Genomic DNA, 16,954 nt, shown 5'->3' with positions numbered 1-16,954 from the left:
GCTAAACATCTTATCCCCTATCCAAAGGATAGGGGATAAGATGTCTCATCATGGGGGTTTCGCTGCTGGGACCCTTGCGATCTCAGCGCAGCACCCAGCGTTCTGAACAAATGCTGGGTTCTGGTGACAGTGGTCGGGATGTCATGCTCCCTCCCATAGACATGCATTGAGGGGGAGGGGCGTGATGTGACGTCATGACCACTGCCACTGGAACCCAGTGTTCGTTCAGAATGTCGGGTGCTGCGCGGAGATCACTGGGGTCCCTTTGTATAGGGGATGTTTAGCAGCAGGGTACCCCTTTAAGGGGTATATCCATTTCAGCTTGTTATCACTTATCTATAGTATAGGCGATATAAAGCTGACCAGTTAGGGTTTGACCACCGGGACCTCCGTTGTGCACCGCACTCCATTCACTCTAATTGGTGCTACCAAACATTTTTGTTTGCTGTACTTGGAAATGTTTGGTAGTTGCTTAGAGAGTAAATAGGGAGGTGGCCATTTAGGAAAGGTACACTCTGTTCCTTACGGGGGATAATTATGTCCCTGTTCTCAGGATCACCTAGGTTCCAGTAGTCAGACCTCCACCAATCAGGTAGTTATCCCCATCTATGTACAGTGGCTAACAAGTTAAGATAGGAATCCCCTTTAAGGATATAAAGTCAGTCTTAAACAGAGGGCTGGCATACTAAGATGTGCCAAATTTGTCACAAAACATACACCTATTTTTAAATTTTACCCAGTTGTGCCACAAATGGAATACTTTACCAGTTATGAGTTAAATAAGACTGGTGGTCACTCTGAGAAACATTAGTTGCAGTAACCAGTAGATAGCTTATGGGGGCTAATCTCATATCTGTTTATAGCATGATGATCTGGCCAAACGTTGTTGAGTTACAAGGCTTTGTAGTCCCCTATGATTGATTCAGTGAATCTATCAGATGGTTGGGACTTTATTTTCATATTTTCATATGGGCCGGGAGCATGGCCATACACATAGATCAAGATCTCCTGTTCTCAATCAGCAGTGGAGTAGCAAGGGGACTGGTGTTAGGGGCTGGGGTGCGTCCCAGGTGACACCAGCCTGATGGATGACACCCTGATGCTGCCAAGTTACCAGCACCCCACCCCCCATTCCTAAGATTGCTGCAGGCATGCTAAGTGTCCGCTAGCACCCCCTCCCACCAAGTAGGGTGACACCATTTAGCGGGAAGTAATCCCGCGATGGTGTGTCCAAGCAACGCAAACAAGTGTAGTGCCTCTGGGAACGCAGAAGCAGTACACAAGAATGGTGGAGTGGGAACTGTCAGCTCTTCCATTCACTCACACGATGCAGACACTTCTGGCCCATTGGTGCCCATTAACTTCAATGGGTAGCAAAATCTGCAGCAAAAAATAAGGACTTGTGAACTGACTCTAAGGGTGCATTCACCCATACAGTATTCTGCACATATTTGATGCACAGGATTTGAAGATGTAGATTTTAATGTAAACTAAATAACTGAACACAGCATCAAATCTGTGTAGCAGGGTTATAATGATTATTGTTTTCATATAAAGGATCAGAATGTGCTGACAGTCTGCAGAGAGAAGATTTAACTGAAACAAGTCCTGAACATAAGGAACAAGATAAGGAAACATTATAGAGAAGACATCACCTGTAATCACTGATATCATTGTGTATTCTGCCTGACTGTCCCATCAGAGCTGTAGTCACTAGTAAGTTCTGCACTTCTGATGGGTGAAACAACAACTCCCAGCATCCCCTCACCACTGCTTAGGTCATACTGGGAGCTTTAGTTTTAAATAGCTAAAACTTCTCTAGCAATTCCCCATTCTGCAGGAATTGGTATATTTGATTATTGTACTGGAAATAATTTTCCGCAATTAGCTATACCACTGGCATCTGTCACATCAGGCTTGGGGGGGGGGTATGAGTATGGGGTGGCACAATTTTTTACCGCATCTGATGACACCAATCCTAACAACGTCACTGCTCTTGTTACGCCTAGCGCTCCGGGTCCCCGCTCCTCCCCGGAGCGCTCACGGCGTCTTTCTCCCTGCAGCGCCCCGGTCAGTCCCGCTGACCGGGAGCGCTGCACTGTTTTGGCCGTTGGGGATGCGATTCGCACAGCGGGACGCGCCCGCTCGCGAATCGCATCCCAGGTCACTTACCCGTCCCGGTCCCCTGCTGTCTTGTGCTGGCGCGCGCGGCTCCGCTCTCTAGGGCGCGCGCGCGCCAGCTCTCTGAGACTTAAAGGGCCAGTGCACCAATGATTGGTGCCTGGCCCAATTAGCTTAATTGGCTCCCACCTGCTCCCTGCCTTTATCTAGTCTCCTCCCTTGCACTCCCTTGCCGGATCTTGTTGCCTTAGTGCCAGTGAAAGCGTTCCTTGTGTGTCCCTTGCCAGTGTTTCCAGACCTTCTGCCGTTGCCCCTGACTACGATCCTTGCTGCCTGCCCCGACCTTCTGCTACGTCCGACCTTGCTTCTGCCTACTCCCTTGTACCGCGCCTATCTTCAGCAGCCAGAGAGGTGAGCCGTTGCTAGTGGATACGACCTGGTCACTACCGCCGCAGCAAGACCATCCCGCTTTGCGGCGGGCTCTGGTGAAAACCAGTAGTGGCTTAGAACCGGTCCACTAGCACGGTCCACGCCAATCCCTCTCTGGCACAGAGGGTCCACTACCTGCCAGCCGGCATCGTGACAGTAGATCCGGCCATGGATCCCGCTGAGGTGCCGCTGCCAAGTCTCGCTGATCTTCCCACGGTGGTCGCTCAGCAATCGCAGCAGATTGCCCAACAAGGACAGCAGCTGTCGCAGTTGACCGCCATGTTACAGCAAATTCTGCCTCTGCTACAGCAGCAACCATCTCCTCCACCAGCTCCTGCACCTCCTCCGCAGCGAGTGGCCGCTCCTAACCTCCGCTTGTCCCTGCCGGACAAATTTGATGGGGACTCCAGACTCTGCCGTGGATTTTTGTCTCAGTGTTCCCTGCATATGGAGATGTTGTCAGACTTGTTTCCTACAGAACGGTCTAAGGTGGCGTTCGTAGTGAGTCTTCTTTCAGGAAAGGCCTTGTCTTGGGCCACACCGCTCTGGGACCGCAATGATCCTGCCACAGCCACAGTCCAGTCCTTCTTTGCTGAAGTCCGAAGTGTCTTTGAGGAACCTGCCCGAGCCTCTTCTGCTGAGACTGCCTTGCTGAACCTGGTCCAGGGTAATTCTTCCGTTGGCGAGTACGCCATACAATTCCGTACTTTTGCTTCTGAACTATCCTGGAATAATGAGGCTCTCTGCGCGACCTTTAAAAAAGGCCTATCCAGTCGCATCAAGGATGTGCTGGCCGCACGAGAGATTCCTGCCAACCTCCAAGAACTCATCCATTTGGCTACCCGCATTGACATGCGTTTTTCTGAACGACACCAAGAGCTCCGCCAGGAAAAAGACTTAGATCTCTGGGCACCTCTCCCACAGCATCCTTTGCAGTCTTCGCCTGGGCCTCCCGCCGAGGAGGCCATGCAAGTGGATCGGTCTCGCCTGACCCAGGAAGAGAGGAATCGCCGTAGAGAAGAAAATCTCTGTCTGTACTGTGCCAGTACTGAACATTTCTTGGTGGATTGCCCTATCCGTCCTCCACGCCTGGGAAACGCACGCACGCACCCAGCTCACGTGGGTGTTGCATCTTTTGGTTCTAAGTCTTCTTCTCCACGTCTCACGGTGCCCGTGCGGATTTCTCCTACAACCAACTCCTCCCTCTCAGCCGTGGCCTGCTTGGACTCTGGTGCCTCCGGGAATTTTATGTCGGAGTCCTTTGTTAATAGATTCTGCATCCCGGTGACCCGTCTCGTCAAACCGCTCTACATTTCCGCGGTCAACGGAGCCAGATTGGACTGCACCGTGCGTTACCGCACAGAACCCCTCCTGATGTCTATCGGACCCCACCACGAAAGGATTGAGTTCTGCATTCTCCCCAACTGTACCTCTGAGGTCCTCCTCGGTCTGCCTTGGCTCCGGCTTCATTCCCCCACCATTGATTGGACCACCGGGGAGATCAGGAACTGGGACTCTGCCTGCCACAGGAAGTGCCTCTCCCCCCCTCCCAGTCCCATCAGGCAAGCCTCTGTGCCTCCCCATGGCCCCCGTCCTGGTGTCACACTGCCCCGTGCCAGGCCTCGCCCTCTGCCCTCCCTCCCCATTCCCACTCCTGCTGTACTGCCTGCCGTTGAGGAAACCCTCCATTTTTTCCCGGTGTCCTCATCCCAGGGGAGGCAGTTACCGGACAAAGAGAAGGGGAGACCTAAGGGGGGGGGTACTGTTACGCCTAGCGCTCCGGGTCCCCGCTCCTCCCCGGAGCGCTCACGGCGTCTTTCTCCCTGCAGCGCCCCGGTCAGTCCCGCTGACCGGGAGCGCTGCACTGTTTTGGCCGTTGGGGATGCGATTCGCACAGCGGGACGCGCCCGCTCGCGAATCGCATCCCAGGTCACTTACCCGTCCCGGTCCCCTGCTGTCTTGTGCTGGCGCGCGCGGCTCCGCTCTCTAGGGCGCGCGCGCGCCAGCTCTCTGAGACTTAAAGGGCCAGTGCACCAATGATTGGTGCCTGGCCCAATTAGCTTAATTGGCTCCCACCTGCTCCCTGCCTTTATCTAGTCTCCTCCCTTGCACTCCCTTGCCGGATCTTGTTGCCTTAGTGCCAGTGAAAGCGTTCCTTGTGTGTCCCTTGCCAGTGTTTCCAGACCTTCTGCCGTTGCCCCTGACTACGATCCTTGCTGCCTGCCCCGACCTTCTGCTACGTCCGACCTTGCTTCTGCCTACTCCCTTGTACCGCGCCTATCTTCAGCAGCCAGAGAGGTGAGCCGTTGCTAGTGGATACGACCTGGTCACTACCGCCGCAGCAAGACCATCCCGCTTTGCGGCGGGCTCTGGTGAAAACCAGTAGTGGCTTAGAACCGGTCCACTAGCACGGTCCACGCCAATCCCTCTCTGGCACAGAGGGTCCACTACCTGCCAGCCGGCATCGTGACAGCTCTCAATGGTACACCTCCATACAGTCAATGCAACAGGGGGGTGACTGCAAACAGCCCCTAAGCTATCTACTGGTTACTGCTACTCATGCTCCGTCCCTTTCTGGGTCAGTTCGGCTTCTTTTTATTCCCGAACAGCCCGAAAACGGGTTGCTGCACAACTGACTCCTCCGGGTCCTGACGGATCCCATTGACTTGCATGGGGTCTGTCTGGGTTCCAGTAGTTTACCGGAGTTTACTATTTTTTTCCCACTAAACTACCACTGTTCCAATAGATCAACCAACGGAGCTTCATATAACGGAGCTCAACAACAATGTAAGCCCTTACCATGACATTGCATTAAAATGATGCACACTTTGGCCAATCATAATCAAGAAAGAGGCCACCATAGAAACCAACAAGGGAGATGCTGCAATACCTAATATGGTGTACGCTTGCACTGGGTAAGAATATTTTACATGGAAAATACTCATATGTACAGATATTGTTAGAAAATCCTGCCACTTGCTTCTTCAGGTATGCTTGTATTTTATTTGTGTGAAGAATATCCACACAGTAAACACAGGACATGTTTTGGCCTTATAGAAGGCAATAAGGTAGATAAACCTCCTGCATTTACTACGTGGATATTCTTTGCACAAATAAAATACAATAATAACGGAAGAAGCAAGTGGCAGGATTTTCTTATAGTATCTAGATATTATCTGCACCACGCCTGACGTGCCGAGGTGCCGAAATTCAATCTATTCTTTATATGTACATGCTAATAGTGCATTATGTGCTCACTTTCTAGCTTGATATACTGTGATATATCTTATGATAAGCAGCAATTGATGTCTCATCTACTATCACGTCATTGTTTATATAGCCTCCCCTCCCCGAAGTGCGCTTTACCATTTTTTTATATTATGTATTCCCAATGAATATATTATATTGTTGTCAGTGTTTTGTTTGGAGGTATATATCTGGAACTAGAGGAAAAGATAGGCCAGCTCACCACAGGTGGGTCCCATCCACAGCATGGCAAGTGTATGGCAACACCAAAGTCCAATAGAGAATACAGCAGAAGCCAGCGTGAATTTTCAAAGTGGTAGAGTCCCATTTTATTGAGATAAAAGACAAAGAAGTGAACATTAGAGATAAGCGAACTTACAGTAAATTCGATTCATCACAAACTTCTCAGCTCGGCAGTTGATGGCTTTTCCTGCATAAATTAGTTCAGCTTTCCGGTGCTCCGGTGGGCTGGAAAAGGTGGATACAGTCCTAGGAGACTCTTTCCTAGGAATGTATCCACCTTTTCCAGCCCACCGGAGCACCTGAAGGCTGAACTGATTTACGCAGGATAAGTCATCAACTGCCGAGCCGAGAAGTTCGTGACTAATCAAATTTACTGTAAGTTAGCTCATCTCTAGTGAACATAGATAGATAGATAGATAAATGTATGTTCACTTTCTGTGTCTTCCAACTTTTTTCTCAATATAATGGGATTCTGCAACTTTGAAAATCCATGCTGGCTTCTGCTGTATTCTATATATCTGGAACATTTGCCGAAAGCAATAATGGATCTTAGCTGTTTTCTTTACTGGTTACTATTAAGTTACTATTAAATTAAGTTGGCGCTCCAAGTCAGCAAATATCTGGACTACACCTGTATAGTCATAGCATTCATTAAAACAGCATTTGTTAGGACAATATATAACAGATCAATCAGCAGGGCCCTTGTGAACCTGTTTAGTGAGATAAAATAAGAATAAAAAAATAGTGCAAGTAAAAACAACGTAAAATTCGCCACTACTGAAATGTACAGCAACTGTTAAAAATAGCTGGTTAGGTCAACATATATAAAAGTCCATACATATTTATATCCAGTAATGAGTCTATTAAAGGAAGATGAAATTAACTGATATCCTGTTAAATGGAAACACACAATGCACATTGAATAAAGGACAGTCACTTATGCCAGTAAATTGAACAAGGTCATTCTACAGTTAAGTAAAGTGTTATTCCAAGAAAAAACTTTTTTATATATCAACTGCAAAATGCAAAAAAAAAAAAAACAAGGACAGAGCATGTAGGACCCCTTAATAATGATAATGGGGAGGTTGTCACAGGCGATAAAGAGAAAGCGGAGCTACTGAATGGGTTCTTTAGTTCTGTATATACTAAGGAAGAAGGAGCTGACATTGGACAGGTCAGTGCTGGTAACACATCATGTAATGTACTGAACTGGCTTAATGTAGAGATGGTACAAGGTAAGTTAAGTGATATAAATGTAAGCAAATCTCCAGGACCGGATGGATTACACCCAAGAGTTCTTAGAGAGGTAAGTTCAGTAACATCTGTACCCTTTGTTCATGATATTTAGAGATTCACTGGTGTCTGGTATTGTGCCAAGGGACTGGAGCAAGGCGAATGTGGTGCCAATCTTCAAAAAGGGCTCTAGGTCTTCCCCAGGAAACTATAGACCGGTAAGTTTAACGTGCATTGTGGGTAAATTGTTTGAAGGACTTATAAGGGACTACATACAGGAATACATAGGGGATAATTGTATAATAAGTGATAGCCAGCATGGGTTTACTAAGGATAGAAGTTGTCAAACCAATCTAATTTGCTTTTATGAAGATGTGAGTAGAAGCCTTGACAGAGGAATGGCTGTGGATATAGTGTTTCTGGATTTTGCTAAAGCATTTGATACTGTCCCTCATAGACGTCTGACAGGTAAGTTAAGGTCTTTGGGTTTGGAAATTTTAGTTTGTAACTGGATTGAACACTGGCTCATGGGTCGTACCCAGAGAGTGGTGGTCAATGATTCGTACTCTGATTGGTCCCCGGTTATTAGTGGTGTACCCCAAGGTTCAGTACTGGGACCGCTGTTGTTTAATTTATTTATCAATGATATAGAGGATGGTATTAACAGCTCTGTTTCTATCTTTGCAGATGACACCAAGCTTTGTAGCACGGTACAGTCTATAGAGGATGTGTATAGGTTACAAGATGACTTGGATAGACTAAGTGTCTGGGCATCCATTTGACAAATGAGGTTCAATGTGGATAAATGTAAAGTTATGCATCTGGGTACTAATAACCTGCATGCATCGTATGTCTTAGGGGGGATTAAACTGGCAGAGTCACTGGTAGAGAAGGATCTGGGTGTACTTGTAAATCACAGACTACAGAATAGCATGCAATGTCAGGCTGCTGCTTCCAAAGCCGGCAGGATATTGTCATGTATCAAAAGAGGCATGGACTCAAGGGACAGGGACATAATGCTCCCCCTTTATAAAGCATTGGTACGGCCTCACATGGAATATGCTGTTCAGTGTTGGGCACCAGTCCATAAAAGGGACACTGTGGAGCTAATATGGGGCATTAAACATCTTAGCTATGAGGAGCGATTAAAGGAGTTACAATTGTTTAGTCTTGAGAAGAGACGTTTAAGGGGGGATATGATAAATGTATATAAGTATATTAATCGCCCATACAAAAAATATGGAGAAAAACTGTTCCAGGTTAAACCCCCCCAAAGGACGAGGGGGCACTCCCTCAGTATGGAGAAGAAAAAGTTTAGTCTCAAGGGGTGACACGCCTTCTTTACCATGAGAACTGTGAACTTATGGAACAGTCTACCTCAGGAACTGGTCACAGCAGGAAAAATTAACAGCTTTAAAACAAGATTAGATAAATTCCTGGAACAAAATAACATTAATGCTTATGAAAAAATATTAAATCCCATCCCTTCCCCAATATCGAGCCACACCCCTAACCTTCAATTCCCTGTTTGAACTTGATGGACATATGTCTTTTTTCAACTGTACTAACTATGTAACTGGCTCTAGAAAGTTAAACAGATTTATAAATTACTTCTATTAAAAAATCTTAATCCTTCCAATAATTATCAGCTGCTGAAGTTGAGTTGTTATTTCTGTCTGGCAACAGTGCTCTCTGCTGACTTCTCTGCTTGTCTTGGGAACTGCACAGAGTAGAATAGGTTTGCAATGGGGATTTGCTTCTACTTTGGACAGTCCCCGAGACATGTGTCATCAGAGAGCACTTAGACAGAAAAGAAAAACTCAACTTCAGCAGCTTAAAAGTATTGAAAGGATTAAGATTTTTTAATGGAAGTAATTTACAAATCTTTTTAACTTTCTGGAGCCAGTTGATATATATATATATATATATATATATATATATATATATATATAAGAAAAGTTTTTTTCCTGGATAACCCCTTTAACTTCTGTAACTTGCAGAACCCCAATACAATGCACAGGTAAATAGCCTGTGGAGCGAAAGTTCTGACTGTGCTATGCACAACTCACCAGACGAGATCCTCTGGTTCCAGTTGTTATATTAAATACTAGCTGAGTACCCGGTGTTGCTCGGTTTTTCCTTCCTAATCCTTGTTGTGGAGGAAAATCAACAGAGGAAGCTTTTGACTTCATATCCCGTCCTCATATAATGTTGACATATCCCAACCCCATATCCCGACTTCCTATCCTGTACTCCTATCTCGACCTCCTATCCCGTCCTCCTATCCCAACATCCTATCCCTACCTCCTATCCCGTCCTTCTTTCCCGTCCTCCTATCCCGTCCTCCTATCCCGACCTCCTATCCCAACCTCCTATCTCGACCTCCTATCTTGACCTGTAATATGTGTACCAGGTATTGAAATATCTCCAGCCGTACGGAAGTTATGTGGGAACATACATTTCCCATTGATTTGCATGGGACTTTAAACAAAAACCCCGACCGTCACAAATGGGGGTAGTTAAGGGTTAAATTAACTATCCTATATTTTAAGTGGACATGTAAGTAACATGTGACCAAGTATTATCGAAATATCTCCAGCCGTTTGGAAGTTATGCAGTAACATACATTTCCCATAGACTTGTGTGGGACTTTAAACAAAAACCCCGACCCTGGCAAATGGGGGTGAGTAAGGGTTAAATCACCTATCCTATGTTTGTTGTTGACATATATGTAACATGTGTGCCAAGTTTCATGTTAATATCTTTAGCTGTTTGGACGTGATGCTGGAACATACACACACACACACACATTGAGTTTTATATATATAGATGGTGGTGATATATAATGAAAAGTAATAATAGTTGGATGCGTTTCAGGACCTCTGTAGGTCCTTTCCTCAGCAGCGATAATATAAAAATATATTGTTCTGAGGAAAGGACCTATGGAGGTCCTGAAACGCGTCCAGCTATTATTGGTTATCTTTATATGTCACTACCATGTCTAATAAAACAATCTTTATCCAGCATCTGCATCTTTCTATTGGAGTCAACACCGGGAAACTTGCTGTCAATCATCTGTCCAAGCGTGCCCGTGCACTACGAGGACGCCAACCCGCACATCCTACAGTTACAAGCTCCTGTGGAAGTTCCTAAAATTCCTACAGCGATAACCACTTCATTTTTGATTAATATTTTTATTTGCATTGCTTTTAACTCACACTACTATCCTAAGCTAATTGGTGTCTATTGATTTCTGGTGTATACATGGGAGCCCTGAATACTAAGGGGGGGGGGGGGGGGGAGTACGAAACCTGCTGCACAATTGTTGCTAATCAAAATGCATTATGTTGCGCGTGCCACCTCATAAATTTGTGCAAATGACAGGAATCCCTTGGATACTGCAAGAAAAAGTAAAAAGTGATAAAATCACCACATCAGCCAGGACATCTGCTGATCCCCCCCACCTAGAAGCGTACAACAAGAAAATTATGAAGCCAGCGCAGTCAACTTAAAAATAGAGGAAAATTAGATCAGAATTTTAGTGCAAGTCAATGTGCAAAATAAAAACACACAGTGCATGCAATTTTGCAGGTGTACCCCAATTGATAAATCCCCCTCAAGGCAGCGAAGCTTTTCTTTACCTGAGGGAAAAGCTACGTTCGCTGTCCTTGCCATTCCCTACCTAAATATCCTTGCCAAGGCAAAGTGACTTGTTTTTTCATTCTCTACTGGCCCATCAGTCTTTATTACCCAAGACCATAACTAAATATAAGTCATTGCATTGTCCTCTTCTGCCAACTTTTTACAGTCATTTTGAGGAGACCTGGATGCCTGGACCTGGAATTAGCCAAATTGGATGACAGCTCCTATATAAATTGATACCATCTTACAGTAAAGTCTGGAATAAAGATGGTGAGTGCTACATCATCTTTCTTCTAATGTTTGATAATAGTTTTACATAGGTTTACATAAAAGAGACTCTATAAGACGATAGAAGATGATATGGTCCCACACTCTTTTGATGGCTGTTGACCAATTTCCTACACCTTTGTTTGCTAGTGACTCCTCCAACTGTCTCAAAATCCAGCAGCAAAGGATTAACTAGGGCCCTCATTGGGCCCAATAACAGATAGGCGGAATTGGTTTGAAAAACAAAAATGCAGCCAATGTAGTCATCTAGATTTCCCAGAGAGGGAGAAATATTATGAAAACAATCTTCAGCTACACGACAGACGTTGCTAACTTATTTTTATTTTTTTGTTCCACCATAAATATTTTTATATCATATTATAAAACTGTGATCCTTTATAGAACCTTATTATGTTCATCATCGTCTGTTTGTCTTCTTCATTCAGCAGATTAACAGCAAAGAGGCTTATAATTTATATATACATATATATATATATATATTAAAAGTAGAGAGTTAAAATTAATTACATGACTCACCGAAGTTGTCATCCCTTGACAAGATATTTATTAGGCTAGGTAATAAATGTAATACTCTGCGGAGGGCTCTTGGCCATACAAACAGTATTGTGCTATGATATGATGCTCACAAGTCAGACGTGTAGAGCATAAGAAGTAGCATTGACGGGCATGTCAGTCAGATGATTCCACTATCATGTAAATGAGTGAGCCAAAAACACATAAAGCCAATATATACAGTGCAGTGCCTTAAAGTGGACTCGTAAGCAGAAAACAGAAAAACCTGGCTAAATAAGGCTAGTCATCAGGATTCTAAGCATATTTTCTTTTCTCTTAATTCTCCGGTGGTGATCAATCCAGGGACCTATATACCCTATAGGCAACCGATGCAGCTCTTATGCAGACCTTGGAGTTGGGGGCATGTGGGGGGGGGGGGCAGACCCCTTGGTTATTAGGTATTGAGAACCTGTTTATATTTGGTATGGGGCTTTTTCATTAATGTAATTGGGTCAACCTTTTATATTGTGGGGGCCATAAAATGTAGTCTGTGACTCCATGACGTAGCAATTGACTCCAACGGCCACATGCTTTACAGTTTTAATATATGTGACTGTCACTTTCTAGGCATATTTAATTTAGGTAAAAGCTCTGGAGTAGATTTTCATTTTTTTCTTCAAAACTGATATCTTTAACAAACTACACATGAAAGAAATGAAGTCCATATTGATTCTTGAGAAGACAGAGAAGCTTTGCTGTTCTTTATTTTTGGGCATACAAATGACCATACAAAAGGGCTTATGCCTGATTAGATTGGGCAGATCAATTTGAGATCTATTTTAGGTCTGATTTAGCAAATTAGACTGTCAGGTTTGTTTCATATTCTGATTCGGATTTACTGCCCTGCGATTGCCCACTCAAAGTGTGAACAAGAGCATAGACTCCTATCAAATACAGGAGTCCCTGCTCTATTTCACCAGACTGAAGAGGGGTCAGAGGGACAGTTATAGGAAATGTAACAAATTGAATCTGTAATGCATACAACATCACTGCTTACCTCCAGATAGCTCAGTGTTTTTTTTTTGTTTTGTTTTTTTTGTGAAATTTAGACTGAATCCAAATTGCTTTACTCATCTCTATGCCTGATCATCATCCCACACATCGGTCACATGACAGACACATGTGGCCACTCAGGTAAAAACCTAGACATCTTTTCCTCTAAGCCTATGGATTTGGTGACTACCATGTCCTATATTGTTAAAGTTTGTCTGGAAAATAGAAATGTATATGTAATCTTTTCATTTCCCAGGTAGACATAGACTGTGGCTTCCCAATGTTTCTTGATAACTGTGATAATGTCCCTTGTGGGATTTATTGGGTCAACACAATGCAATGTCCACAACCAACAGCTGTAGCTGCTCAACTGATCACACCATGGTGACTATAATAGCCAGACATCAGTTCTCTGCCTAGAGTTAGATACTGGCAAATATTGCACATAGTTTCATATGGAAAAACATTATTTGTCATTATTACCACCCATCCAAAGTGGTGGTGAGGATTTCTTCACCCAAGGCCAAGGTTTTATTCCTTCCTGTAACAATCTATCTAAATACTTAGGCCATTTCAGAGTGCCCTGTAGGCTCCCCAATCCCTAGACCATCATATGCTTTTCTACCCTCTTTCCCTTGCTATCTCCCTGTACACATTATATATTGTCATTTATTAACGATGTCAATGGATATCTAGATGTACTTTGTGCTTTGCACTCGTATAAAATGTTGACGCAAAATTATCATTTATTTTCCAAGCTATAAAATTTTATAAAAGAAAGAATATTATTTTTTGTAGCTAAATATTTTCATACATCGACCAACATGCAGGGTTTTTGGTATATTCATATTAGACAACAACATTGTGATGTATAATGGAGATTTAGGACAAAATTCAGCCTGGCACTGAAAACAAAAAACTAGGGGGGGGGGGGGGGGGTGTAAACATATGTGTCCTCTCTGTCACCTTTAGCCTACACGGTTGATCTACTTCCTCTTTGATAGTGAGAGGATGGATCATGGTGCATTATTATCTGTTAATAGCTATGTCAAGATGTCCACATCTGACCCATTGGTTAAACACAGCAATAGATGTCACCAAGTGAGACCTGACTGCCGCTCCAGCTACAGGCACTGCAAGTCAAGGAAATGGAGAGGGAAAAATGTTTTAGAAATATATCTCTGAATGGACCAATAGTATTTTTTCTATTTATTTGTGTACTAAGACGAGAAATATTTCCCCTTATTTTGTATACATTGCCTTTACAGCCCAGCCATATAGGTAGTTTATCAAGATGTGAACTGAAGTGCATGAAACAAACTAACAAAAAAAAAAAAAAAAAGAAATAGGAATGACTGACCAATAATATATATATATATATATATATATATATATATATATATATATATATGTATATATATATATATATATATATATATATATATATATAGACACACACACATTTTGGTACGTTAGCTGAAATTGTAAGGGAAAGATATAAATAGGATGAAAATGTAAAAAAAAAATATATAAAAATGCCAGTACAATGTAATGTAATATATAATGCAATAAAGGAACATACCATGACATGCTAAAATAAAATAAAATAAAAAAATGTCAAAAACTGTGAAATGAAAGAAAAAGAGGAAAAAAAATAGGAAGTGCAACAAAAACACATGAGATGGTAAAAAGTCAAATAATATGAAATGTAAATTTTATTTAAAAAATGTATATATTATCAAAGCTAAAAAAAAAAAGGGTAATCAAATGCGGAGAAAAAAAGCAAAAAAAAATAAAGGAATATTTTTATGAAAAAATTACTAAAATGTGTACAGTAGGACAAACAAATACTCAAAAATAATAATAATCATTTAAATTGTATTGGAGACAAACTTTACATGCATATAGACTTTTTTTCACCTGTTAACCAGTAAAACAATAAATAATTAAGATAAATAAAATTCTATCGCAGAAACATTAATGCCGATATTTGAAAATATAAATAATATAGAAATAAAGAAAAAAACTGAATTTCATTGGAGAAACTTTACCATCGTCAACAGACTTGACTTTAGTAAAATAAATACATGAAAAATAAAATAAAAGAAATTGATCCAAAATGCATAATAAAAAATAAAAAAAAGACAAATAAATCTTTATTCCAAAGTGTAAAAAAAATATAAAAATCATATACAGGCAAGGGGCTCTAATGGGCAATGACTCCTTTCTGGCAAGGCAAATGTGATTAATGGCCCTTTACCGTCCCTCCACTGCATCGCTGATTTCCATGGTGAAAAATAAGGCTACGATTCCAGCGACATTTATCGTTTAACATTTCTATCACATTTCTATAGCAATAATGAATCTAAAAAAAATACATGATAGTATAATATAATATAAAATAATAATAATAATACATATTAGTAATAATTATTGTCATTAGAACAATATTGGATATTTTGACATGACAAAGCAAACAAACACCATTCCATGTATTGTGAATAATCCCAATCTATGGCTGTAATTAGTCATTGATCATTGATATGTCCATTTCTATCTAGCTGCCCATACACTTTGCTTACAAATCCCATGCAGCTCCACTATTGCATTGTTAATAAGGCTCAAGGTAACCTTGCCTATGCTTGGTAATGTATCTATTTTTTCTTCCATCTCTCCCTCTCTTTTCCCTGAGTGTCACATATGATCATATCATGATCCCTGCGCTTTGCATGTAATATTAATATTCTAAAAAGCATTGCTAAACGGGCATCTATAGAGACGAGACAGCGGCACGCGCAGCTGCAGTTACCCCAGACTGCCTGTAGTGGCCGCCCTCCCGTCAACACGGACTGGGCTGTTTTCATCAGCACTGCGGTTACAGATTTTGCAGCACTAATTATATAGAGTCCAGTTACAAATTACACACAGTCCCCCGGATTATACTACAGCATGCTGTAATCCCAGACCCCCCCCTATCCCCAGGCTTAAACTGTAAGGGACATTAACCCCTTCAGCCCCGCCTCAAACAACCCATAGTGTAATAGGGAATAAGCCTGTACCTGAAGAAAACAAGGGTCTCCCAAAGGTAGATGCCCAGCGCGTTCAGACTGCACATGTTGTCGGGTGTGTGGTCGCCTTAGAGGGGTAGATAAAGTCCTTGCAGAGGAATAGTCTGTAGTAGTGAGGGGACAGCTCCAGACAGCTTCAGCACCACGGACAGCAGCTGCCTCTCCTAGGAGCCTGACTCCAATCACCTGCACCAAGGCGTTCTCTCCATACAAAGTGACTAGTATCCAGCCAAAATGAGCGAGTCATAGGACCTGCCGAGCACTGTGCTCCACTAAGGATTTCCTCTTTGCAAGCCCACAGTTCCTTTATATTCCATGCATCCAGATAGGGGAGCACAGGGGGGCTGAAGGGAGGAGGACAACACAACCCTCAAGATGTGGACCCTTACTGTCCCCTCTTCTCCAGCATTGTCTTCTCCTCCTGTCTGCTTTCCCCGAGGATTGAGCTGCTGTGGTTGAGGCAGGAAAGAGTCTGTCCCATAGCTTGGGGGGGGGGGGGGGGGGGTAAAGTCAAAAAAAGGAAACACTGGATCCTTTAAGTTTCACAGTCTTGGGGCATTGTTTGTAGAGTAGGAATGGGACCTCAGCATGGACATAGTGTGTGGGATCTGTCTTCTTGCCCCATGTTCAGTCAGGAGATATCGACACTTCTTAGCATATTCCTTACTGCAGTAATTTACTAAACTAAAGGAAAAAAAATAGGTGAAATGTTAGAGAGAAAAAAAAACCCTCTCCAGTCTGAGAAGTTCCTCCCATCAGGCTCTGCCATTGGTCAGTGGGAGTTTAAAATGTCCTAGGCGTCCATTGATTGGCAGCAATGCTTGTACATCATGGCAGTGTGTTAACTCTGCCCTCCCTGGAGCCTTCTGTGTCATAATCTGTCCTGTGAAGCAGCTCAGTCCTTAATTTCTGGGTGTAAAAAAAAATTATATATATATTCTCAAGGAGAAAAGGAGTCCTAGCAATCTAAGGTGACTGTCAAATAGGGCATGTCTGCTGGGTGCCCAGGTTATTGTATTTGTATGTGGTGGCCCAGTATGGGAGGTGTTACCCCGTGCTCCTGCTGTCCTGTCAGGCAGCCTCCTTCAGTGTCCCCAAGGCCCCCTGCACTTGTTTCCCCATTGTAAATATGTTTTACC

General features: G+C 43.2%; 1 protein-coding gene across 2 annotated transcripts in view; it reads right to left on the bottom strand.

Moving 5' to 3' along the window:
- The window catches only part of GLRA1 (glycine receptor alpha 1), a 184,364-nt gene extending 167,876 nt beyond the window's left edge, over positions 1-16,488 (bottom strand). The window contains exon 1 of one of the 2 annotated variants that reach the window (XM_056516843.1): positions 15,807-16,488. In XM_056516843.1, coding sequence (XP_056372818.1) covers positions 15,807-15,862 — 56 coding nt within the window. In that variant the 5' untranslated portion in view covers positions 15,863-16,488. The remainder of the gene's footprint in view (positions 1-15,806) is intronic. The other variant, XM_056516844.1, reaches the window with a different exon arrangement.
- Between the last annotated feature and the right edge of the window lie 466 nt (positions 16,489-16,954).

Source organism: Hyla sarda, chromosome 4 (genome assembly GCF_029499605.1).
Source record: "Hyla sarda isolate aHylSar1 chromosome 4, aHylSar1.hap1, whole genome shotgun sequence".
In the NCBI taxonomy this organism is placed as follows: domain Eukaryota; kingdom Metazoa; phylum Chordata; class Amphibia; order Anura; family Hylidae; genus Hyla; species Hyla sarda.
The sequence above is the reverse complement of the archived record's forward strand: the minus strand, read 5'-3'. Positions and strand labels throughout refer to the sequence as shown.